General features: G+C 46.7%; 4 protein-coding genes across 10 annotated transcripts in view; 2 read left to right on the top strand and 2 right to left on the bottom strand.

Annotated features, from left to right (window-relative positions):
• The window catches only part of smarcd3b (SWI/SNF related, matrix associated, actin dependent regulator of chromatin, subfamily d, member 3b), a 34,282-nt gene extending 30,318 nt beyond the window's left edge, over positions 1-3,964 (top strand). For all 5 annotated transcript variants that reach the window (XM_062379354.1, XM_062379353.1, XM_062379356.1 and 2 more), the window contains 4 exons: positions 137-272; positions 529-651; positions 899-1,000; positions 1,111-3,964. In XM_062379354.1, the coding sequence (XP_062235338.1) occupies positions 137-272; positions 529-651; positions 899-1,000; positions 1,111-1,164 (415 nt within the window). In that variant the 3' untranslated portion in view covers positions 1,165-3,964. The remainder of the gene's footprint in view (positions 1-136; positions 273-528; positions 652-898; positions 1,001-1,110) is intronic.
• A 1,523-nt stretch (positions 3,965-5,487) lies between these two features.
• On the bottom strand, positions 5,488-9,972 carry chpf2 (chondroitin polymerizing factor 2). Of its 2 annotated transcripts, XM_062379826.1 has the most exons (5): positions 9,728-9,972; positions 8,809-9,133; positions 7,981-8,545; positions 7,689-7,871; positions 5,488-7,298 (listed from the first exon to the last, which is right to left on the bottom strand). In XM_062379826.1, exons 2-5 carry the CDS (start codon positions 9,078-9,080, stop codon positions 6,024-6,026), a joined length of 2,295 nt encoding a protein of 764 aa, XP_062235810.1. In that variant the 5' UTR covers positions 9,081-9,133; positions 9,728-9,972; the 3' UTR covers positions 5,488-6,023. The 2 variants fall into 2 exon arrangements, with proteins under 2 accessions (XP_062235810.1, XP_062235809.1); XM_062379825.1 differs by having other exon boundaries at positions 8,809-9,972.
• Positions 9,973-10,805: 833 nt separating this feature from the next.
• abcf2b (ATP-binding cassette, sub-family F (GCN20), member 2b) lies at positions 10,806-16,078 on the top strand. The gene is made up of 15 exons (XM_062379432.1): positions 10,806-10,928; positions 11,735-11,882; positions 12,002-12,214; positions 12,354-12,536; positions 12,691-12,862; positions 13,207-13,302; positions 13,402-13,504; positions 13,698-13,793; positions 14,129-14,248; positions 14,389-14,478; positions 14,559-14,669; positions 14,753-14,815; positions 14,954-15,082; positions 15,185-15,388; positions 15,486-16,078. Exons 2-15 carry the CDS (start codon positions 11,747-11,749, stop codon positions 15,600-15,602), a joined length of 1,833 nt encoding a protein of 610 aa, XP_062235416.1. The 5' UTR covers positions 10,806-10,928; positions 11,735-11,746; the 3' UTR covers positions 15,603-16,078.
• A 2-nt stretch (positions 16,079-16,080) lies between these two features.
• si:ch73-173p19.1 (uncharacterized) lies at positions 16,081-24,394 on the bottom strand. Of its 2 annotated transcripts, XM_062379430.1 has the most exons (18): positions 24,254-24,394; positions 23,072-23,178; positions 22,823-22,962; positions 22,489-22,640; positions 22,185-22,343; positions 21,626-22,094; positions 21,162-21,263; positions 20,218-20,308; positions 19,824-19,856; positions 19,508-19,731; positions 19,165-19,407; positions 18,986-19,084; positions 18,633-18,826; positions 18,365-18,539; positions 18,128-18,284; positions 17,873-18,026; positions 17,468-17,579; positions 16,081-17,368 (listed from the first exon to the last, which is right to left on the bottom strand). In XM_062379430.1, the coding sequence occupies exons 1-18, from the start codon at positions 24,272-24,274 to the stop codon at positions 17,193-17,195; spliced, it is 2,808 nt and encodes a 935-aa protein (XP_062235414.1). In that variant the 5' UTR covers positions 24,275-24,394; the 3' UTR covers positions 16,081-17,192. The 2 variants fall into 2 exon arrangements, with proteins under 2 accessions (XP_062235414.1, XP_062235415.1); XM_062379431.1 differs by lacking the exon at positions 19,824-19,856.
• Between the last annotated feature and the right edge of the window lie 1,652 nt (positions 24,395-26,046).

Below are 26,046 nucleotides of genomic sequence, written 5' to 3'. Positions count from 1 at the left end.
TTATAAATCAAAAATCTGAAGGTGGAGCTTTAAGGAATTATTTTCTGAAAAACCCAGCCTGACTGACACTTCTGAATGTTGAACAGTTTCAGGTTTGATCCATGTTAATCTCTGTTTCCTTTTCCACCCCTGCCAGCGTGGACCCCAACGACCAGAAGAAGACGGCGTGCTACGACATCGACGTGGAGGTGGAGGACCCCCTGAAGGGCCAGATGAGCAGCTTCCTCCTCTCCACCGCCAACCAGCAGGAAATCGCCTCACTCGACAACAAGGTGAGATCAGTGGCGTGTCACACACACACACACACACACACACACACACACACACAAAAACACACACACACACACCTCTGAATCGATTATTGTGTTACTTGGATGCTGTAAATCTAGCAGAGGTGATAATTAAGCTGCCTCCTGGGAACAGACAGGTTTGATGACGGCAGGATGTTGTGGTGCTGGTAGTTCAGAGACACACTTTTTCATTAAAGATATAAACGTGTAACAATTCCTTCATTGCTTCATGTTTCAGATCCACGAGACCATCGAGTCCATCAACCAGCTGAAGATCCAGAGGGACTTCATGCTCAGCTTCTCCAGAGATCCCAAGGGCTACATCCAGGACTGGCTCAAATCTCAGAGCAGGGACTTAAAGGTTTGAAAGCTGCTATTTGTATCTGTACACAAAGACACACACTGCCACTCGTCGCACAACTTAAATCCCCTCGGAAAACCACATATCTCTGCAATTGTCTATCCTTGATGCTGAGATGGGAAATAGGAAATTAGGCGGTTTTAGAGGGAGGATCCATACAAAGTGATGATTCCATTGTTCCACCTGCAAATCAATGTACTCCATGTTAGTCTTAGAGTTAACGCGTGTGCCTTGTCCCTGCCTGTAGTTAATGACTGACGTGGTGGGGAACCCTGAGGAGGAGAGGAGGGCTGAGTTCTACCACGAGCCTTGGTCCCAGGAGGCCGTGAGCCGCTATTTCTACTGCAAGGTGAGGAATCGGCCCCTCGGCGTCTTTGAACTCCTCTTATTCCTCCTCTAAATGCAGAGGACAGGTCATACATCAACCTTTTCCTCTCTCTCTCTCTCTCTCCCTGACAGATCCAGCAGAGGAGGCAGGAGCTGGAACAGGCCTTAGCTGTCCGCAACACCTAAACCAAGGCCCTCCTGCACCTCTGCATCTGATTTCAGAGCAGCGTGTGTGTCTGTGTGTGTGTGTGTGAGGCCATCGCTGTAGTCTGCTGAAACCTTATACCTCTCAAAGTGTCAGTAACTTAGAAACAAACGCAGCCTCCGTCTTTGTGATAGCGATTAAGCGATTAATCATTTTTTTAAGGGTTTTGAAAAGGAAATTGGAAATTTGAGGGGGTTTCCACGAGCCGGCAGCGATGTGCATGAATGGAAGACAGACCTCCGACGCTCGTCCGCTCGTTCTAGGTTCTGTTTTTTTTTTTTTTTTTCAGTGCAGAACCGTGAGGACACCGTTGCTAATCGCATGTTTTTAGCCGTCAGAGGTCGACTTCCTCCGTCTCACTGCCGGACAAAGGACGCTCCTCATCATCACTCTCTCTCCGCTTTGTAAATACTAGCAAACCCCCACCCCCACACACACACACACACACACACACACTGTCTCTCCGTGTCCGTGCCAAACTCACCTGACTGCTCTGGATCCTCAGAAGAGCTCGGACCTGGTGTCACATTTTTATTTTCTCAATCATTTTATTTTCGGGGGAGGTTTGATCGTTTTTTTCACATGTTCTCATGAGGAGAGTGTTTTTTGAAACACTGAGGAGTAACTACACCAGCAAAGTGGAGGTGGGACACATGGGGGGGGGGGGGGTGGTTGCAGGGAATCAATGATATCGATAAACCTGATATTTTCATTTTCAGGTTTTGAAGGAATCAGTTTGACGACAACCAACGTGTCTCACTTAAGTCTTATTCGCCGGTAAACAGATTTTTTTTTTTTTTTTTACGGCGATTCCTACATCAGTATTAGATGAGTTAACTGTGAGTATTATCACACGAGCAGATCCAGGGTCTGTGTTTTAATGAAGGACAAAACCAGTATTGATCATTGTCACAATATCTTTTCTTCCCTTAATCAAAGCAAGATGCTCGTTGTACTTGTTGAGACTCACTGCCTCTTCCTCGTGTCCTATTTCTTGTTCCAGTTAAAGGTTTGAAGGTTTTACCAAAGGTTCCGATGAGAGGAAGAGAAACTGAAATGGAAAATGGACAAAAATCCAGATCTGGTTTTTAGGCGACATTGCAAACAGGGAGAAAAACTCTGTGGGTGGGTCGGTCTTAAATGTTCTTTTTAAACAAACTCAGTCGAGCTCGCACCCCCGCCAAGGCCCAAACGAGCACTTCAATTAAATCAAGCTGCACCAAATTTCACACGCTCATAGTCATTAGTCCCTAAATGTGCCTGATTATTTTCCTCAAGATCCGTGAATTATTCCCTGGGAAATAGACGATGTTAAAGAAAATGAGGGGGGGGGGATCCTGAATCTCTCTGTCCAGATTCGCACTGACACTGAATGGCTTTCCTCTTGGCTCAGGTCCCATCCTATCACCAAGTCGCACGGGAAATCCATTCAGTAGATTTGTTCTGCAGAGATAGCGTCCTTGGCGGAGGGAACACTAATTGCAATAAACACTTAAAAAGCCCCGGTTTGAAGCTTTGTCCATTTCTACACTTTTTTTATTGTTACATGAAGAGTTCTTTTTTTTTGTTTTCTAGAGATGTGAATGTAAATAAGTTGTTTTCCCTTGCGGAGGGCCGACTGTACAGTACACAACAGATTATGGGTTTGGTTTGTTTTGGGGTGTGGGGGGGGGGGGGGGGGGGGGGGGTTGGGATGTGAGTTACATGGTGCAGGATGGGAGCTCCATGAGTTTTGAATTAGTAGAGCCGGAATGTTAGCGTTCCTCTGCGTCCCCTCTCGGGTCGGGGTGGTTTATTTTAGGTCCATCATGTTTATCGTGGGAGCTGAGGGAGACCGCCTTCGCCCCCAACCCCCCCCCCCCCCCCCCCCGCCCCTGTTAGCTGTAACACACAATATAATCCACACCACCTCACGTTACACTTCTTTTTCTAACACTACACTCGACTTGTACGTACACATGGTCAGATGGAGGATTTCCTCTCAGCACTCAGTTTCCAGCTGGAACCCTTCTCTGGGTTTCTTTGCACTGGGCTGTAACTGATTCGTTTTTGTTTTTTTTTATCCCAGCAAACACAAAACGTGATTGGACGATTTCACAAAGACCTATGCATGCTCCGTGGACATTCACCAGTACAGCTGATGGGACGGTTTGTGTAAATATATGAAAAAAGGAAATTGGCATAGCTGTCTGTCTGTGTGAAGACTCGTTGAAATGCCTTCTGGGAACTTTTTTGCCAAAAATGATGTACCCTACCAGCAACTAACTGTAGGTGTGACTTTACTTTCTCGTCTGTGTTTTTTTTTTGTAACTAGGTCTAAGTTATATTGACTGCACTCGTTAGAGGAGGAACAGTAGTCGGTGGTAGTATTTTAGTCCTGTGTCGAAACCCAGAGGGACTTTTTGTTTGTGTGGCCAGGGCATTCACATTGTCGTCACTGGATCACTAGCACCTTCCTGTGGAGGAAAGTGGAAGCTGCAGTGACGACACAGTACCAGGTTCTCATCTGACTCACCAGGATTACTGTGTCTCCTGCTACTGAAGCCTGGTGACCTGTGGACACGTCCCCCTGCGTGTGTCCCCTCGCTCTGTTTACACTGAGGGTCACCGACAGGACGATTAGGGTATGCACGCATAACACTGTTTATCGGTAAAGAGCAGAACTCATTTGGTGACGAAGAGGAGGAAAACATAAAAAAAAAAAGAAGGGAAAACAGCTGTGATACTGCGAGACAGCCTGGATGTAAATAAAGAAGCGCTTGCCAAAGTTTGTAAATGCCATGATCTCTGAACGTGTCTTTTTTTTTGTCCTCATCACCTCATTGGGAATGAGAAGTGTTTTTTACTGTGTAGTGGTCCGCTGCAAAATATATAAACATTAACATATTAAAGCTCAATGCCGACAGAAAATTAAATGTATTCATATCCTCTGAGGAAATAGTCCTTCAATGTTACTGAGATGTAAAGTCATTGCCTCAGAGTGAGAGGAGATTGAGACACGTGCAACTAGAGCTCTCAGTAGTTACTTTTATTTTTGTTTCTAACTTTTTACAGCAGTGGGATGTAACCAGGCTTAAGTATATTTTCAAAGTATCTGTACTTTAGTCAAGTAGATTTTTTTTATGTACTTTTTACTTGTTCTCCACTATATGTATATGAGCAAATATCTGTACTTTTTACCCCACTTTTGCAATAAATGAGAAGCCGCCGCTGCCGAGGCTCAAGCATAATGATGCAATAGACTGTTGCATCAGAGAGTAGGCTTCACTCAGAAAGAACTTTAACTTTTAATATTCTAAGTATATTTAAAATTAAGTACTCACTTACATTTACTTAAGTAGATAGGTTTATGTGGTACTTTTACTTGAGTACATTATTTGTCAGTATACTGTACTTTTACTTAAGTAAAGTGTCATGAGTAGGTCTACCTCAAGTCGTTCAGCTCTGTGAACCCGTTTCCTCCTTTTCATTAAAAAACTTGAAGCTGTGGTTTTAAGGTTAAAAGTTGCACAGTGCTGCTTGCTAACAAGTTCTGCTACTTAGCCCTTCTTTAAAAAGAACTCTCACACTATGTAAGTGCTGGTGTTGCATTCAAGCTCATTGCTGGAGGCTTCAACTTTCTGCATCAGCCAAAGGAGGCCAACAGGCGTTTTATTGTTCAGCCGCCTCACCACAAGGAAGCAGGTGGAGGCCTTTTCACTGGGAACTGCTGCCATGCTGCACAGAGCTGACTGCAGTGGAGCTGCCGCCTCAGAAAGAGCCTCTTTCACTCGGCTGCTCTGCCATTCTCCTGAACCCACAACCCTCACATGGAGGGAACTGCTGGGTGGGGGAGGTTCAGGGCCCGATCGGAGAGCAGGAGGAGGAGGAGGAGGAGGAGGAGAGGGCTGTGTGAAGTGATCCATTCATCTTGTTCAACCATCTCGCTGCCGAGGTTAACCACCACCACAGCACAGCTTGGACCAGGTAGACGCGGCCCTCCCTCTGGGCACTGGGTTCACGTGTTTCTCCCCAAAGACACGTTTCCAAAAAAAACAGGGAGGTCCGGGGAGGGGCGGAGAACTACTGCCCGGCTGTGAGGGGATGAGGTGGAGGGAGGGAGGGAGGGCTGCTTCGGAACAAACTGTTCACTGCCTCTGGGCACTCAAGCTTTCATTCAAACTGGGAAGAATAGATTCTATGAGAAGAAAAACTTTCTGAATAACAGCTTTGAATCATTGGTGACCAACACAGACCCTGTAAACAGTGACCTTCTGTCTGATGGGACTGAACTCTGTGGAATCAATGAAGAAACAACTCACAGCGGCAATAACACTCTTTAATAATAACACCTCTTTAAAAAAAAGTAAGAACATATCTTAAAACAAAGGCAGCTTCAGCTTGGTCCAGTATTATTTTCCAACATCTTCACAAAAGAAGATTTGTGGCTCAAGTGTGTTTTCCTCAAATAATTATTAAGAAATTATTAATCTTTTTATTTTATTAACTTATTTTTCATATATTTAATGGAGTGTAAATATTGTTCTTCAGCTCCAGTTAAAACAGCAATGGTAAAATTGTCTGTTGTGTCTGTGTCTGTGTCCTCGATCGGACACGGACACAGACACGTGAGGAGAATCTGTGATGAGTCATATTTCCTCTAGACGTGACAGATTCCTCGATATAGAGACGGCTCCGTTGGAATGAGGGAGAACTTCAGTGTGTGGATCCTAAAAGTACCGTGTTAAAATTCACATTATTCTGCGTGACTTCCCTTTCCTCGAGGCAGAGAGTGTGTGTGTGTGTGTGTGAGGTTCCACGCTCTCAAAGTTCCACCAAGTACCAGAGATCCCAGTGGGATCTAGGTGCTGTTGGCCTGCTCTTGTTCAAACAGCGCCATGGCGAGATGCGAGCGGGAGCCCAGACCCTCCAGGCTGCTGAGCACGCAGCGGTGGTAGATGTCCTCACTGAACCGCGGGTTGCACGCTCGTCGTACGTACTTCTGGATCAGCGCCGGCTCCACGGCTCGAAACACGTGTAAGCCCGAGTAGCGGACAAATATGTCGTACACGTCCATGCTCTCCAGCAGCTCCTCGTTGTCTAAGATGTCGGCAGCCATCTTGGTCCGTGCGGTCATGTAATCCGCGTTGTAGAAGCAGGCCTCGTCAAAGACGTGGCGGTCAAAGTGTCCGTCCCTCAGCGACTCGGAGGCGAAGGACGAGGAGGCGGCGGAGGGCGGCTGGTCGCGGTAGACCACGGCGGGGCTGTACTCCTGGAAGTGGATGGGGAAGAACACCTGCCAGTTGCTGATGGCGTTCATTCGGCAGCGATTCAGGAAGTCCGCGTTGACCTCCGTCCACACGCCGGACAGGAAGAACAGCGTGTCCACCGGATGCTTCTTGGAGATGATGTCCATCAGCTTCACCTGCGAGGGCACCTCCGTCTTCACGCTGATCCACGGAATCTTCACGTCGCCGTAGCGTTTCTCCACCTCCCCGATCATGGCCTTGATGCCGGCGAACACGTCCGTCTGGCTGACTCGCTGCGCGTCGAACGGGTCGTATATGAACAGGAACGTGAGCAGAACGTTGTCGTGGGTGTCCAGCGTGTTCATCACGTACATGTCCAGGAAGTTGCTGACATAGTCCTGGTCCTGGGCGGTGACGGGCAGGATGACCTGCACCCGCGTCGCCTCCGTCACGTACGGCATGGGGATGATCTCAACTGCGCTGAGGGGCCGCAGCAGGTTGACCCGCTTCACGATGACCTGACTGTGGCCTTTCTGGGTGTAGGCCTCCAGGGCCAGGTCCAGCATGTACTCCATGCCGCGCGTGGGATCAAAGCGCCGGTAGCCGTTGAGAAGACGGCGTTTGCGGAAGCGCAGCTGCGGCTGGTAGCGCTCGTTCAGCCGCTCCACCGCGACCTCCAGGACGGCGCTGACGTCGGCCCGGTCCGCTCCTCTCATCTCACACTTTGGAGAGCTGTCCACGCACACGTAGATGTGCTCCTCTGTGAAGTAATCCCAGTTGATCACCTCGAAGCGGGTCCGTGGCTTGAAGGGGGGGTTGATTCCTATCGGCCAGGTGACTCCGGCCTTCCCCTCCGGCGTCCGCTCACTCAGGTTGTTGATCTGCATCTGAGGAGAACACACAGAAATCTGTCACGACAAAGCTGAGGAGGAGCCGCTAAATACCAACGTGCCGTCTACGCAGTGTAAACACAACTCTCTGTTGTGTAACGTATATTTAAAATCAAGTCAAAACAGCCCTGATCACCATTATCATCCTCGGCAGATACTATATTTACACAATAAAGCTTCTCCAGCAGATCCTAGTCACAATAACATCTTTATTTTGGCTTACTGACAATAATTGTGCGTCAGGAGTTTCAGCAATGACTCACATCGGGTTTGGTGAAGAGAACAAACATTACACCGTGACACAGAACTCATCCCAGTGGGAGCTCACTGGATTCTGTCCCATCAGATGAGTTCAGGTGAAAAAGGGCCGAGCAGTGTATCACCAACCTGGAGCTGTTCGATCTGCAGGTACGTCCACTCCAGCTCGATCTGGCTGAAGCGCTTGTGCAGCCGGTACATGAGATTCGGTTCTGATACAGGATGCACGGTGAAGGCGTTCTTAAACTGGGTGCTGTCTTCTCGCTCTGGATCGGCGTTTTTCCCCAGTTCAAAGTAGCGGTAGGTCATCTCCTGGGAGCCACACACACATTGACAGAGAACAAGGAAGTGTGAGAGTCAGAAGCACTTTGAACTTCTAATAACACTCTTCTTCTTTGTATGATTGGAAGGTTTTCTTTACCCGGTGCACCTCCACGCAGCTGAGCCCCAGGTAGTCGATGATGCAGCGGCCCAGCCACTCGTCGGGTCTCACGCTGAGGATGTCATTGCGGCACGTGTCGAGGTGGGGCTGCAGGCGGGCCAGCAGGCTGCGGGACAGCAGGTAGCCGTAACCCCCGTGGCAGTACCGCGCCTTCTCCTCCCCGCCGATGAACTCCTCCGCCCTGCCCATGTACAGGTCCTGCCCTGCAGTGAGGTGGCCCACGAGCTCAGACAGACGGTCGGCCTGCAGGTAGGTGTCGTCCTGGGCCAACAGGAACCAGTCGTAGTCCGAGCCGTAGTGCTGGTGGAGGTGGCGCACCGTCTCGTACATCAGCCACACCGGGCGGTCGTCGCCGTGGGCCACCACGGTCATGCCGTGCGGCACCTTGGGGCTGCGCAGACCCGTGAAGAAGAAGGTGCGGTGGAAGTGGTGGGCGACCGTCCGGTTCACGGCCACGGCCAGCGTGTTCAGCGTGGCCCGAGAGGTCAGCACGCCGACCAGCAGCCGCTCCCTGATGCCCAGTTCAGTGTGGATGTATCGGGTTCTGGAGAGGTGGGGCGAAGACACAGAGGTGGGAATCACAAAAATGAGAAAATAAAAGCACAAACATGATGAAGATGATTCATAACACTCATTAAGTCTCATTAATCAAACTCGTTTTTATGAGGTTCTCCAACTTTGTAAGACAAAAAACTGCCTGAACACAAAACAGACTTTTCTCACTTCTCTTTATAACCTAATGGAGAATATGGTTCTGCGAATTCATGAGGTGTTATGAAGGAAACACGACCCCCCCCCCTCACTCACCTGAGGACCTTCTTGTGTGGCTTGTTCGGGTCCTTGTGATAGGGCACGATGCGGGGCTGGATGTCCTCGTCTCCGGCCTCATCCCTGGACACCCCCTGTCCGTCCCCTCTGCCCAGGAAGAGCCTCCCGTTGCCCAGCTCGTCCCTGCACGAGTCGTCGGTGTCCCCCTGCGTCCAGGACACCATCAGCAGACTGAGGCTGCAGCCCAGGGACAGCCCCAGGATGAGGGGCAGCGCCGGCCGGAACAGGGCCAGGAACGAGGACAGACGCATATCTGGGCTCCGCTTGATGAGGCTGCTCTGGAAAATGTGTGCTGCCTGCGAGTCTGTGTGCAGAGCATGTGAGGAGGTGTCAGGTTTCCCGTGCTGGCTCAGCACGTTTGAATGGAAACATGTCAGGAGACGCTAACAGGAAAAACGACCTAAATCCCCCATAGTTGTGTTTTTATCCTTATCGTCTCCTCCGGTGAGTTTCTGATCTTCTGATGAGAGGTTCTTTGGTCACATCCCAGAGCTGCACGTTAACAGACGATGCTCTCCAGCCTCATACTCTCAGATACCAGAGTAAAGGTGAAGCTAAGTTACTTCTTTAACCTAATGACCACCATTAGCGTGTAATACGACTCCCCTGTTGTCTAATAACCCGAACCAGGCGCACTGGTCCCCGGGATGTGAACCACGTACCTGCCCTCTGGAGACAACGTCAATGTTTTCAAGCTAACGCCACGTTAATTAGCTTAACCAGTCTTTTTGGGACTAGCTACTTCTGACGTGAGCTAACGTAACTAACGTAGCGGGACGCGATGTGTCACCGCCGGGTGAGGTAAACCACTAGTTAACCGTCACCTACGGTTAGTTAGCGTTAAAGAATAAACAAGTTAACGGGGTGAAAGAGTCGTAGTTAGTGGAGTTAAAAAAACCTCGAAGGGAGAAACCAACGCCGAGGAGTGGGCTAGCATGTTAGCATCGCTGCTCTGCCGTCGCTTCTCGATCCATCTCCGCCGACGGCTCGAGGGTGAAGATCCCAGTTTGAGTCACTGGTTCCGGTGAAGAATCGCAAAGGGGAGCCGTGGGGGGGGGGGGGGGAGTCGTCCATTTGCTTCAGTTTCTCGACTTCCTCAAAAAAAGTGTCATCACAGCACAGAGAGCGGAGAAGTCACGTCCCTCATCATCATCATCATCATCATCATCTTCGTCATCTTCGTCACCGACTGACTCAAGCTCTGCTGCAGCATCCCCTCCAGCTGCCCCCCCCTCAAAATAAGAGCACCACTATAACTATAACAGATAAATTCAAATATTTATATCATTCAAATTCACCAAATTAAGCAATCTACAAAAAGTGAAGAGGAAACAAAATAATAAAACACTTAATGATGTTTGAAAAGAAGTGAGAAGAAGTACAAACTTAATTCTCACCCCTTCTCCATAAGTCAATCATTATTATAATATTATAATGCTATATATATAGTATTATATCAATGAATATGTTGTTTACCTGTGCTTTATATTGTATATAATGTACAACACATATATGTAATAATAAATACAATATAAATAATAAACATAAGGTGTGATATTTTCATATACCTACATGCCCAAAATCAAATATAGACAATTTGCATTGTTATTCATAGCAAAAAAAAAGGGTTAAGTGGAAGATGAATGAAGGAACGATAAACATTTAGGGAACAAATAAAAGTAGTGATTGTCACATCCCATCTCCATCCTCTGCACCTTGTGAACAAACATATCTTTGAACTTTATTTTGAACTGGGATGTGATGGACATTGTTTTAACTCCACATTCAAACTGGTCCACAAGTGTTTGAGTTGATAGTAAACTTCAGTGCTGCAAATATCTGACATATTATGATCTGGTTTGTGGACTTAGAGGGAAAAGTTGCATTTGAAGAAGATGAAACATCCTTTTATGAATTAAATCTTGTTGTAAATTTCCGGTTTGCTGCAGTGCTGTGGGAAGGGGAGGCGCCCTGGATTCTCCCCGCCCCTCGGCCCCTTATATGGTCCGTCTGGCGGTGTGACGTACGGCTACATCCACCCGGCGAAAAGTGGACACGAGACATCGGTGTGCTCCGGAGACCAGAGACTCATTGAACAGGTAATTCACGCGTTAATGGCGACTGACAGCGGCGGCTCGAGTAAATAACACCCGCCGGTTGTTGCGGGATTAAACGCGAGTTGGATAAATGTGACTTAGCCGCTGAACTATCCGCGTTTCAGAGCCGGCCGGTCGAAGCCGGTCGGGCCTCGCGTCAAGCTAGCTCCCGCGGCGCGGGCCTGGTAGTAGAAGCTAGCCGCCGTTGTTAGCTTAGCCAAGAAAAAGCTAACGCGGGTCAATTTAGCCGGGGGGGAAATGGACATGATTTGCCATCTCGTGTGTGACACCGAGGCTCAACATGTGGACCACGTTGTCCCGGTATCATCACCGGCTCACTGCCTCAAAGTGACAGTGTTCGATGCTGATGTTAGTGGGGTTAGCGGCTCCGTTTGGCCGCTAGCAGCCAGGCCACCAGAGCCCCAGCGTGCGAGCAGGTGGGACCGAGGGGCACTCGAGAGGGAAATGAGCTCATGGTTAGCATCACCGTTATCCCGGCTCGCCACTGGCCACCATTGTTAATCGCGTTAGGCCTTTTGCTTTTAACACACCGGCCTGTTCCTCTGAAATCGAGCTGTACGCTTTTACCGGTAAGTGTTCCCCCCCCCCCTCGCGACGTCAGCATCCGCCAACGATTAGTCATTTCCACCCTGACTCACTCAGGTCCTGTCTGACTGGAGCAATCAGAGGGCATCTCGTTGAGTTCCTCGTGCTTCCTCGATAGTCTGTGTCCCCCCCCCCCCCCCCTCTCACAACATGGCGATATGAGGGAGTTAAGATTTGTGTTTTTTTTTAACCCTCTTGAATAGCCCTGCACAACCATGCCGTCCGACTTGGCAAAGAAGAAGGCAGCGAAGAAGAAGGAGGCCGCCAAAGGCCGTGGGCGCACCAAGAAGTCTGATGAGCTCGATGGGGAAGGTGACCAACCAGGGGCCCAGACTAACGGAGCGAGCAATGGTGAGAGGCCTGATCTGAATAAACACTTTTTGTGTTATCTCTACAGCCCTTTAAAGCTGAGAAGCACTCTGGCAGATGTGGAGAGTTAACCCTGAATCGATGTGTTTTTGTTTTGACAGGTGTCGAGGTTATAACTAAGGAGCTTGACGAGTTCGAGCTTCAGAAGATGGAGGCGCGGGCGGTGACGGGCGTTCTGGCCTCTCACCCCAACAGCACCGACGTCCACGTTGCCAGCCTGTCGCTCACCTTCCACGGGCAGGAGCTGCTGTCAGACACCGATCTGGAGCTCAACTCCGGCAGACGCTACGGCCTCCTCGGACTCAACGGCACAGGTAATTGATTTATGTTTCCAGTCAGTTGTATATCTCCTGTGTTTCAGGATGGTCTCCCTGAGTTAATGTGACCATAACACTCATTAAGCACTAGAAGTTGATTTGTGACCGCTAGTAATATCATTTTTATTCTATTCAGGAAAATCCATGCTGTTGTCAGCCATCGGGCTTCGTGAGATTCCCATTCCAGAGCACATCGATATTTACCACTTGACCCGGGAGATGCCCCCCAGTGAAAAGACAGCTCTGGAGTGTGTAATGGAGGTGGATGATCAGAGGATTATGCTGGAGAAGGAGGCAGAGAGACTGGGCGCTGAAGACGGTGAGTTACATGTGATGCTCCATGAAATGACAAACAGTGGAGGGCACTTGAAAAACAACTTGGCCTGAGCAAACAGATCTAATTCAGAACAGTCTTGTATATTTTCGTGTAGCTATATGAAATCAATATTAAATGAATCTCTTTTCCTTCACAGCCTCGTGTGAGAAGCTGATGGAGCTGTATGAGCGTCTTGAGGAGCTGGATGCAGACAAGGCAGAGATGCGCGCCTCACGGATCCTCCACGGTTTGGGTTTCACCGCTGCTATGCAGAGGAAGAAAATGAAGGACTTCAGTGGAGGATGGAGGATGCGTGTTGCTCTGTCCAGGTAAAGACCCCGAGCTTCTGTTACATCGAATGTGAGCTACTTTGTGTCAAGTGCAGCTGAATGAGCTCTCAGCAGAGCTGCATCTCGCACAAACCTCATTTAATTCAGAATGTTCCTGTTTTGCTCTCAAATCAAGAGCGTTTTCTGAGTGACACTCGAAGCTAACACAGGTGTCGGTCACACTTTTATGGTAACACCCATGGAAGAGAAGTAGCCCATATATAGACACACATTTACTTGTATTTGCTTTAGACAAAGTTATTCAAGATATGAATTAAAGAGATGATGCTTATACATTAAGTTTCTGTTATTGAAACTAAAATAAATATCCAATGTTTTTACAGAGCTCTGTTTATCAAGCCCTTCATGTTGTTGCTGGATGAGCCCACTAACCACTTGGACCTTGATGCTTGTGTGTGGCTGGAAGAGGAGCTCAAAGTGTAAGTTAACTTATTTTATTGCTGTATTAGTCCAAACAGTTGTGTACATATATTATGAATATGCAGAGATGTGTATTAACACAACCTGGTGGTTCTCAGGTTCAAGCGAATCCTCGTGCTCATCTCCCATTCTCAAGACTTCTTGAATGGTGTGTGCACCAACATCATTCATCTACATCAGAGAAAACTGAAATACTACACGGTAAGATCCCTTGCTGGCGTCTTAAAGTAAAATCAAGACTGTTTGACATCATGGGAAGGTGATGGACATATCCTGAACTGACTGCCTCCTGCGATTTCCTCCTGCTAAATAAGGAAACCAGGGGTAGGCTGTTTCTAATTCTGTGTGTGGGAAGACCCGTTGGATGACCATGCTTATCTATTTATAACTTAAGGGCAACTTTGACCAGTATATGAAGACCAGAGATGAGCTGGAGGAGAATCAGATGAAGCGCTTCAACTGGGAACAGGACCAGATAACACACATGAAGGTAAAACAAAAAATGATAATCCATTACTACGTGGTGCCAGAAATCATATTGTACAGTACTAAATACATTTTTAGAATATGCATAATTAATCCTATTAACACAAATGGACACAGGGTCCATTTCGCACTACAAACCCCACTCTATTGTGGCAGTTAAGTAAATAACGTGATCAGCTGACAGGGTGTTGGCTCCAGCAAACGCGGACACTAACAGTTTGCTGGGGAAACCACAGCAAGTGACTCATCTTGTTTTCTGAGCAGTGGCTTCAAGCAATCATCCTGAAGATAATTCAATCAAGATGTGCACTCATTGTTCTGTTTACACCTCTCCTCCAGAATTACATTGCCAGGTTTGGTCACGGTTCTGCAAAACTGGCGCGACAGGCACAGAGCAAAGAGAAGACTCTGCAGAAGATGGTGGCCTCTGGCTTGACTGAAAAAGTCACGAATGACAAGGTATGGTACTGGTTTACTGGTAGGCTCGCAATGGTGCTTAGCAAACCACCTCATTAAGGACAAGCAGTGGTTTGACCCGGTGACACTCGCTGGCGGGGGCTTTTACTTTTGATACTTATACCTCTCTTCCCCTTCTGCAGACTCTGTCATTTAATTTCCCTGCCTGTGGGAAGATTCCTCCTCCTGTTATCATGGTTCAGAATGTGAGCTTCAAGTACAGTGAAGACACAGTGAGTACGCTTCATTTCCCAGCATGAATACAGCTTCACTCAGTTACTTCTCAGTCTTACTCATCTGTTGTATCCTGCAGCCGTACATATATAAAGACCTGGAGTTTGGTATTGACCTGGACACCCGCGTGGCTCTGGTGGGGCCCAATGGAGCAGGGAAGTCTACGCTACTGAAGCTGCTGATGGGAGAGGTTGGTACAAAACACATCCCCAGGATCCTGTGACAACTTCCTATTTTCAGAGTGTAAATATTTATTATTTTTCTTCTTCGTAGCTCCTACCCTCCGACGGCATGATCCGCAAACATTCTCACGTCAAGATTGGCAGATATCATCAGGTAACTGCACTTGAACACTTCAGTGCACAAGTTCATCTGAGTCCTCACAGTTCACAGCTAGTCACACCTTGAAAAGTTCGAATGAAGTGGCACGTACACTCAAGTGATGGTCTCTCACGTTTCTGCCCTTTGTTACAGCATCTGACAGAGCAGCTGGAGCTGGACCTGTCTCCTCTGGAGTACATGATGAAGTGTTATCCTGGTATCAAAGAAAAGGAGGATATGAGGAAGATCATTGGCCGCTACGGCCTGACGGGGAAACAGCAGGTGCGAATAGGAATTCCATCTGATTTAAAAAAAAAAAAAAAGTGTCTTAACTCTTTAGCCTTTTGGTCTTTGTGCTGAGTTGACTCCTGATGTGCTTTCCAGACGAGTCCAATCAGGAACCTGTCCGACGGTCAGAAGTGTCGGGTGTGTTTTGCCTGGCTGGCCTGGCAGACCCCTCACCTGCTGTTCCTTGATGAGCCCACCAATCACTTGGATATCGAGACCATTGATGCATTGGCAGAGGCAATCAATGAGTTTGAGGGCGGCACGATGCTGGTTAGCCACGACTTCAGGCTAATTCAGCAGGTACGCATTCTTTTGATGGATTCATGGAATATCTAGTTTGAAACGGAGCAGTGAAATGAATGTGTTGTGATTTATAACATTTTGATCTTTCCTTCAGGTGGCGCAGGAGATCTGGGTGTGTGAGAATCAGACCATCACAAAGTGGAACAGGGACATCCTGGCATACAAGGAGCACTTGAAATCAAAGATCGCAAGGGCGCAACATGACATCTAATTCAACGTCACACTGAGCCACTCTCTTGTATCATGACCCGAAGGCTCACAACGGGATGAGCCGCATTTGCATCGCGGGAAATCTCCCAACGACAAGAACTGAAACAATCTCTTTATGCATCTTCTCAGACGCGTCTCTTGAACATGTTGTACTGTATTTCCATCTCGGTTTCGACAGTGCTGCATCGTGCTACACCCAACCCTCCCCCCCTTCACCTCAGGCTGCACTCTGATTGGCTGATTCACCTGAAGCATCTCAGTGCATTTTGGAATGCATTCCATCGTGCTGTGTTGATAGAAAAGTTTTATTTTTTCCAAATGTTGTTTTATCCTGGCACGTATGCAGCAGCTTTTATGATATTTAAAAGTTGACTTATTACTACTTTTTTTTTTCCTCCGTGTAGAAGCAGTTCTGCCTTATTTAACAATGTAATGCAATAAAGAGTTTGTCAGAATAAACAGATCATAAAAACAGCACATTTAGTCTCATGTTTTCTTTTATTCATTCTAAACTTAATGAATACAGTGCTGGTATCTTCAAATCAAAGGCTTCTAGGGAAAATAAACTGTTCAACATCTGTAAACTAGAGGACAAAACTTGAAATGATAAGTTGCTTTGGATTCTGATGTGAGCCCCAAGGCTGCATAAATAACCATCTACCTCTATACAGCCACTACAAAATACTTTTCTCACTAAGTATCTAAGTAAATGGCTCGGCTGCCCCTAAATATCTTTACCAGGTAACATTGCTAAAATAAGAATCTGAAAAAGCCACTTATAAACATCAGTCGAGGCCAATGCATCTCCAGGATGCAGTCTGGAAAAAAGCAATTCACCTAACATCCATATGGGTCTGATTCCAAAAGTAAAAACCAAAAATTATTCTTAAATCTCCTTCACTGTTTAACGCCCCTTACAGGTAAAACAGACATTTAATGGCAAAATAAACAAGCAATTCTTGGTAAATCTAAAACATGGGCTGTAGATTAAGATGGAAGACGAGCGAGAAGCAGAAGGGGTTCCGCTGCATTACATGTTAGTACGTATCGTCCATCTCTAACAGCCTATGATTTAAATCCACTCAAACTTAACAGTGGTAGACATCTGTATTTGAACCTAGCACGTTTGGTTCAAAAGACAATTAGTTAAATAGTCTGTCATTTAATTTCTAGTCTCAATAATCTGTTATAGTCTGAAAATACATGCTGTGTTATACGTTACATTTCTGCCGATCACTGTTGTCTCAGACATACGAGGCTGCACATAGAGCTACAACGTTTTTCGGGGGGGGGTCTCCTCCAGAGACCCAGGGCTGCAGTGTGTGTGAGTAAATACTGATTGATTCTATGTACAGTATGTAAACGTTAACGGCCTAATTGTTAAACACAAGCCTCCCATTTAAGGTTTCAACGTAGCGTGGATGATTGACAGATTAGTGGCGCTAGTCTCTGTTGAAACAGTGCAAGTTGAAGGAGTGTTTTGGTGACGCCGTTCCCAGGTGATCCTGGAGGCGGCGTGGGGGGGGGGTAGAAGAGGATAGCAGCAGTCAGAGGTGCGCTCAGGTTCATTGAGGGGGGCTGGGGTCGATGCTCACTGGGCCTCCCACTCCTCGTCCGACGCCTCATCGGGGGGGATGGCTCGGGTGTTGCTGGCCCGGATGTTGCTGATGTTGGTGAACGAGAGGAGGTTGGCGATACCCATCAGACTCACGCCGGTGCCGTCCAGGTTCACCTGAGCCAGGTGCATGTGTTTCAGGAACTTGAGACCTGAGGAGAACAGATACACACACGGTGACATTGGTCCCAGTCAGGCAGAGATTACCTCTGGGTGTAGAGGGTGAGCCGGATGCAGTGGGAGGAGCTTACCGTGGTCAGTGATGCGTGTGCGGCTGAGATTAATTTTGACAAGCTGATTGCAGCGGATCACACCTCTCCTCACTACTGTGTCTCCCACCCGAGTGCTGGCTAATCCCAACACCTAGAAAAAGCAGAAAGACGTAGAATGAACAGGAGATTAAAAACAGAAAGAGAGAAAAGAAGACCTACGTTTCATAGTTCATTTTACTAAATAGGCAAAGCAGGTTGGATTTGTGGTCAAAGTTGGAATTAAGTAGACAGGTTTGAGCATTAAAATGACAAGGTCAACCCAGGGATAAAATAAAACCAGTGTTAATGTGATGTACACTGGGTTTTCTATGAGATATCATCACACAGGGTCAGAATTAAGATTATCCTCAGTCAAATAGAGATAATCCCAGCAGAGGAAATGACCTGGAGGTGCGGCAGACAGACGATGAGCTCAGCCACTCCTCGGCTGGTGACTGCTGTTCGGTCCAAGCACAGCTCCTGCAGCTCCTGCAGCCCGCGCAGAGAGGGAAGCCCCGCATCTGTCACCTGAGTGTTGCTGAGTGACAGCTTCTTCAACCTACACACAATATACACAAGACATCTTCAACATCCCTGTTGTAACAGTACTCAGTAAGATGTGTTCATTACAGTATACCAGTTATTGAGTATGGGAATGACCTGCTCATGGTGGAGAGTTGATTGACTCCCTGGTCTGTGACCTGTGTGTAGTCTGTCAGGTCCAGCTCCAAGAGCCAGGACAGACCCGAGAGGTACGCCAACCCGCTGTCGTTCACCGAGTGGCGTCCAGGGAGGGTGAGGTGAGTCAACTTGAGACCTGGGGAGGAGAAGTAGAAACCATGATAAGACTTTGATTCCGCACAGACTCATCTCGTCTGTTCCTGCCCAGTTACAGACCTGAGATGATCTGAAGGGCGTGATTCCCATCAGCAACAGGAACATCCGCCAAACTGAGGGAAGACAGGGAAGGGAGGTTGGCGAGGCTCTTCAGTGACTCCTCTGTCACACGTGTCCCGTCCAGGTTGAGGGTCTGCAGGCTGGACAGCTCTGCCAAAGCGGACACATCCTTAACCTTGGACAATAAGACACAGACACATCATGAGAGAACAGTGCACGTTGCTAAACACAATATTAAGATATAAATGTGCCAGAAGAGCTGATGTACCTTTGTCTGCTTGATGCTGAGAAGTCGCAGCTGTGGCACACATGAAGGAAGGGCTGCCAGCGTGGCTTCTGTCACCGCCGTCTGATTCAGGCTGAGCTGAGAGAGGCAGGACGGAGCTGACTGCAGATATAACACCATCCCGGCGTCGGTCACTTTGGTATGGTCCAGTGACAGGAAACACAGACTGCTCAAACCTTGAAGACACAGGAAGAAGACAAATTATTTGGAAGCAAGAAAATCATAACCTCATTTAAGTACTTAACACAGAGCAGCTTATGTTTGGGGGTCTGGCAGCATTGCATAATTTGTTCTCCCTTTATAATAACTGTCTGAGCCTCGTTCGGAAGACTGACCTCTGATATGCTGCAGACAGGAGTCCGTTAGTTTACTGCAGGAAGCGAGGTTAAGGTGCTGGAGTTTCACCAGGCTGGACAGGATGGATAGACCAGAGTCTAGAAGGAGATAAACATGAATTAGCACAGATGTTGACCAAACCAGTCCAGAAACTACATCCCAGGATAAAGCTTTATACCAGTGATTAGCGGTGAGTTGACAAGACTCAGATGCTTGAGAGCCGAAAAGGCCCTCAACTGCCGCAGGAGCTCATTGGTGGAGTAAGGGTAGCAGTTAAGGACAAACTTCTGCAACGGGCAGCCGAAGAAGAGCTCCAGGGTGCGCGGACGAAGGAGCCTTTCACGGGACATGTGGTTGAGCAGAAGCTCTGCTAGCTCCGGGGTCAGACATGCCAGACTGCTGCTGTACTGCATACTGGGAGCTGAGTGGGTAGAGACAGAGCCAAGAATGACCACAGTGAGTAAACAAGGCAACAGCATCCCACTTCTTAAAAGTCTGTGAGTCACACAGCGGTATCTCACCGGTCATGAGGTGCACGGTTGCTCGAGTAGCCAAGGCACATAGGGACGGTACGCTGGGTGTCCTGAAGGCTCTTTTAGGGGGTGACGGCTGTCCCTGGCAGGCGCTGGGGTCCTCTTGCTGCGCGGCACGTTGAAGACGCTCCACCGCAGCCAGACCTGCAGCCGGGGGCCCCCTCCGACCTCCTGCTCCCTCAGGCTCTGCTGGGTCCACTGCTGGAGCCTCCCTGAAACAGTTTAATGCAAATAATGTTGAAAGTGTGCGAGGAACATCCACGCTCACTGCACTCAAAAAGTTGTTTCCGTTATGACCACTTACCTACCAAACGGGCCAGCCTCAGCTACACTTACACTACAGCAAATATCAAACGAAGATGGTGAGTGTGATAAACATTTGCTTCACACAATCTACATATTAGCACTGTCATTCTGTACATGTTAGCATGCTAACATTAGCATTTGACAATTGAATTTCATTAGACTGAAGTAGACAACTAGCTGCAATGCACTTTAGTATCTGTCCTATACCAATACTAGTATATGATGCTTTGCACCGCTCTTAACAAAGTTATCAAGGGAATCACAAAAAAATAAGAACACAAAAAAGTCGGTAACATGTATATAATGATTGCTGTCATCCATATCATCTAGTATCACCACATGCACAGTACAGTTCTCACATCACATCAGTGGCGTTCTGTCTCGACACCTACCTGAGTCGATTGCCTTGTTCTGGCCAGTGGTGCCTTGGCTCAAATCCCACTCGGATCCGGTTCTCTGGAAAGAAGGGCAGCCTCGGCATTCCTGTGAAAATTACACAAGTGACAACAAGTAGTTCACAAAGATATTCCAATATCATCAGACTGAACCACAAAACAAATCGATTACAGCCTCAAATGTGTTCACTGTTTTCACAGAGAATAGCTATTTTGAATTCCACACCTCGAATCTGCATCTTTTGTTCTGGATTTGTGATTCTCTCGATATGGAATTTACAACCTTGATTATACTTTCCCTCTGTGTCCTGAACACACAATGAATCCTATATCAAAACCGCAGATGCTGATAGACAGAATATGATTGGCTGACCAGCAGTAAGGACTCAGATCTGATTGGTGGGGCTCGGCACTGTACGTTTGACAGAAAGGGGCATTCACTCCCATATTTCCTAATCATAATCTTTCTTACACTGAAAACACTTTTTTATGGCAGTCTGTCAAATGTTCTGCACACTGACAAACGTATGTAATGTACGTAACAAGAGTCATCATGAGATGACACATCCCCAGCACACAAAACATAATACAGATAATTTGATGCCATCTTAGTTAACAGAAGTCATAATATCTTGTCATGAGATGCAAAATATAAAGAGGCACCACTTCTCTACCTGACTGACATGATTGTGCAGTTACATCAAAAATGTCTACTCAGGAAACATAATTACAGACGGTTAAACAGATCACTGTATTCCCCTACATGGCGTCTGGGGGGAGACTAAAACTGAATGGGAGTTATGCAACAGCTGAGAGTGAAGGGGCCACGGCCATCTGTTTCTGATATGAGAGGATGACGCGTAGAGACGTGGAAACAGGAAGAGGGGGGGTGAATGGAGGGATGAAGTGTCAGTAACAACCTCAGACAAAGGGAGCAGTACCGTTCAGCACGTAAGGTGGTTCCTCGTCTGCCTCTGGCTCCTCATCGACCTCTATGCCTGCAGCTTCTTCTGCATTAGCAGGAACCAGCTTCTGGCCTCGTCCTGTGGGGCACCAGAAATACCATGAAGCATCTATTTACATAATATGTAAATAATATCCAACATTCTGGTTTGTTGAACTAATTGAGCACAAGGTGGCAAACTGGGACGAGCTGTAATGTTCCAGTTTGTAAATGTAGTCACTCATGTAGTGACTCATAGCTGGAGAACTACAATGGGCTGAAGGGTAAAGATTAACAAAAGTCTAATTAAAAATAGGTCAAAGGTTAAAATCAGAGACTGTATTTAAAGATGGACAATATGACATTGTCAAGGTTATCTCAATCACTGAGGTACCTAAGAAATTGTGTTTGTAAAACTTTGCGCCCTTTGTTTTTTCTGTATAAAAAAGTTAAAATACTTACCCCAGCAGTGAGATGGTCCAGACAGTGAAGCACCAGCTTCAGGGATCCCGGCATAATTGACTGCCTCTTCCCACAGTTGGTTGGGTAGTGGAGGAGGTAGAGCCATGTCCTGCCCTTCGGCTCCCTCCATGACAGGGATACGAGGCTGGGGAGGCTGAAGAGGCTGGGGAGGTTCAACGCACGGAGGTGGCTCGTTCTGTACTGCTAACGGTGGATCTGCAGGACTCGGCGGATCCTGAGGCGTTTCTGGAGGAGTGGTCTGAATACACAGTGCGGCATTGGGTGTTAGGCCCAGGGAGCGCAGAGAGCAAGCAAGTTCTGCCTCCCCGAAACGCTTCCGAGGGAAACCCTGGAGGAGGGAGAAGGAGGGTAGGGAGGGGTGACGTCCGGAGATGTGCTCCATGACACTGCGCAGCGGGGCATCAGCTGGGAAGCGTTCACGGATTGACTCACCGGACGGAAGCCGAATCTGCAGCAGAGCACAAAACCCACCATTCTGTAATTTAAGTGTGTAATTCTGACACATGTAATCAGAAAATACGGTTTGTCAGTGGCTCACCATGAGGATGCAGTTGTTATCGACATTAGTCTGACTATTTCCTCCAAGCTTCTGCGGTTGACCACTAGGAGGAGACGTCTCAGTGACTGGGCTGGTATGGATCTTCCTCTGCAGGCTCTTCCGATCCTCAGCTATCCGCTTCAACACCAATTCGCGTTCCTGCCAGTACAAGACACATAAAATATTCCATTCTACAAATAAGAATCAGACATTTGCCTTAAGAGATTTTGTTCTCCATTGCCAGTCTGGTCGAGTTAGCTCTGTTTGGAAGACGTCACGATTCCTTCTTTTCTTTACAGCTCACCTGTTTCTTTTGAATTCTCTCTGCCTTGGCCTCCTGAGCAACACGGTGTCTCTCGTGGTCTTCAAAGTCACTTTTGTCTTGCTTGATGCGCGACTCTACTGGTAGCGGCTCTGGGGACTGTTGTGACGGTTTCAACACCAGTGAAGGGGATGCTGTTAAAGCCAGAGACAGTCCAATGAGAATTTTGTATCGGACAACATACTTTCTTTGGTAATTTTAAACAGTACTGGCTTTATTGCAATTAATACGTACATTTATCAATATCTTGAAAAACTGGAAGTTAAAGTAAGAAAACCACTTTGATACTCTAAAGTCAAAACTTCTGGTGCCATACCTCCGCTTCCAGTTGGAGACGGATGTGACTCTGAAGTGCCTGCTGCCTCTTTCGGTGGGTTGAAAGCAGAAAATGGGTTTTCAGCGGGCTGTGGTGACTGCTTGACCAACTTGTGCCGTGGATACTGACCCTGCAAGAGCCTATTAACATAATATAGAGGGACACCGCATTTAGTAAAGGGTGTTTTCCTTAAAGAATGAGAAGCACATTACTGAATGTTTATAACCCCAAAGCTCTGGGTTCACTCACCACTCAGCTGCATCGGGCACAGAGAAATGTCCTGCCTGCATAGCTGCCTGGATCTGTTCCTCCGTGAAACCCATCTCACTGAGGATGAGGAATAGCTCCCCGACAGTCTGCAACACGTAATCAATCAGACTCCTGAGCAGCTGTCTGTCATGCCAATAAAGGCCGTAAGCACCAGTTGAACAAACTAGCTTTGTGGTGGTTTTATCCCTTATCAGTGATTGTGGATCAACAGGCCACTGAAGGGCAGATTGTGTCATTCACACTGTCTGTAGCGGTGTTCCATTAAGATCTATATTATTGCATGTCTGTGAACTTTTGCGACATGTGACGTATCGTCATCAGCTGCAAAAACAATTATCATTACCTTTACCTTTCAGATTCTTAATGTACTGATCACACACAGTTGTCGGTACGTAATCGTTCATTGTACAGTTAAGAAACCAAGGTTAACTTTGCTCTTACAATGACTTCATAAAAAAGATAAAGATTCTTGTTCTGTTTCTAGGCTCGACTATTAGATTATATTTCATTCTGCAATGACCGATCAAGACTGCAAAATATAATCAATCTCATCTTTGACAGCAAAATAAATAAATATAAATAAGCTATTACTGTTTTTACTACAGTTTTACGAGTTGTTACTACAGTTTAGTATATACAAGTATCTCTGCTTTGATTATGAAATGTGTACTCTTTATATTACAGTTTTCTCCCAAATACGTCACGAGTGTTTTCTGGTAATAACATTAAGTTGCTGCCTTTAAACGTCACAATATTAATATTACCGTGCATTGCATGTCATTGTGTTTCAGCGAGGACAACAAGTCTGCAGATTTGTATTTCTCTTTGTGTTTGCGTCATGTAGTGAGGCTGAGCCACAGTTCAACGTTTTTAAACTGTTGACGTGAAGTTTTCTGCAGCTACTTTCGCCTGAGTCGCGGTAAAACGCATATATTCCAGGGAAGTCAGTGAATTGACTGAAAACCAACCAGCTAGCTCCGAGCTAGCGCCGGGCGTGTTGTTGTTTCTGTCGGGTACAGTGGAGGCTGTCAACAAGCGACGTTAGCATGACGGCTAACTGCTAGCCCTGGAGAGAGCTATGGCGAGGATACAGCTAAAAGCAAGCTAGCACGCTAATATGTTGTGTGCATTACAGTGTCATGGAGGTGATGCGTAGCTTACCGAAGAGGGCGCGGAGCTCATGTTGTTGTTTCGGCTTCACCGTGGAGAAGAACCCGGAGAGAAACTGGTGTTTGTGAGGAAGTTTGTTGACTTCCTGGTTGGTTGTGCAGCGCAGCTTGCAATGCTAGCCGCTCCGACTCCTCCCCCTCACAGCTGAAGATTGACAGGAAATCCACAGCACGGCAGCCAATCAGCGCCGCGGTGAGAACACCCCGCCCACAGTCTCCCAGACCAATCCAGTCAGGCCCCACCCCCCAACCTCTGCCCGACCTCTGACCTCAGTCATCCCAGTAAAAAATACGCAAATAAATCTGTGGACAAAATAAAAAAAATGAACAAATAAATCAGTGGAACAAATAAAAAAATAAACAATAAATCCGTGGACAAAGTAAGTAATACAAAAAACAAAACAAAATCATAAATTAGAAAGAAAGAAAGAAAGGAAGAAAGATAGAAAGAAAGCAAGAAAGAAAGCGGGCTATATAGTATTCATAAGTTCCAAAGATATAACTTCTGGCGTCAGTTGCAGTAAACCACCAACAGGGGTCGCCCTGATTCTGCATATGCTGTATATTCTGACTATACAACTTTTGTGACCGTTTAACAACGTTTGCAATAATGTGAGGGAGATTTGCAAAATAAAGCCCAATGCTGTGGTAATCATCTACGTTCATACAAGGTACAATAAATAGAGATATTTGTGGTTAGGCTATATTAGGGTAAGATATCTCACAATACCACACGCACACAATATATATATTATAAGGGCCCAAGCACCAGGCACGTGCACAGACAGACCCATAGTGATGCTCAAGCACCTGCCCTTTTGCCCTGGAGGAGAAAAGTGCCCCTTCTGCTGGAGCCCAAGTCTTTCCTCATTCATCAATATTTAAGAATAAAAATTACTCTCTCTGTCATCAATTCCCCCCAAACGTGTTTTGATATCTGACGGGGCATTTATTTGAGTTCTTGTGAGAATAGCCCCCCAAAATGTATGTGCACGTGCCTGCCAAGCACTGACAGTGTAAGGCCCTATTGATGTTTGTTTGATTAACATTTCGTGAGAAAGTGAAAACTTGTGGCTTTCATTGTTTATATAAACAGTTTGTGGTTGATTTTGTGCCAATGATTAATCGTTTATCATTGTTTCAGTTCAGATGATGATGAAAATGACTATTTGACTTTATTTTAGCTCCTGAAGTAACTTTGCACTGAAGATGACTCATCATGCAGCTGAAATCTCAGATACTAGAGGTCATGTTTCTGCAGAATAACGGGAACCTCGTCCTCCCTCAGGCTTTCATCAGAAATGTGAATCATCATCTACGCAGGCGCACAAACTTGAGTTTGGAGAAGATGGTGACAAAGTAACAGAAATAATCAAAGGGAGACCGGAAACACATAGATTTCACCTCCAAAATAAAAGCCCAAATCCATGACTATACAAATCTACATTGGTATCAGTATATCTACTGCTTAGGGTTGTTATAATATTATAATATTGTTTTTTACATATAATAATAACAATGAATAATAATAATAACAGTTTTTACTTCACAAAGAGGACATTCAAAACAAGAACACAAACAATTAAAAAGTTATATAAAATAAGGACATCATTCAAGATAAAAAATATCAAATAAAATAAGACAACAGCATTTAAAATGAACCACATAGGAAACAGATATAATACACACAATAATACGTTTAAAAAAACATATTTCACTTGTTCTGGGTTTCCAGGGGAGGAAATGAGTACTTCCCCTTTACCTTTATTTTGAAAGTCCCCCCAG

The sequence above is a fragment of the Platichthys flesus genome, chromosome 21, assembly GCF_949316205.1.
Source record: "Platichthys flesus chromosome 21, fPlaFle2.1, whole genome shotgun sequence".
Taxonomy (NCBI): Eukaryota; Metazoa; Chordata; class Actinopteri; order Pleuronectiformes; family Pleuronectidae; genus Platichthys; species Platichthys flesus.
This window is presented reverse-complemented; position numbering and strand designations above follow the sequence as displayed.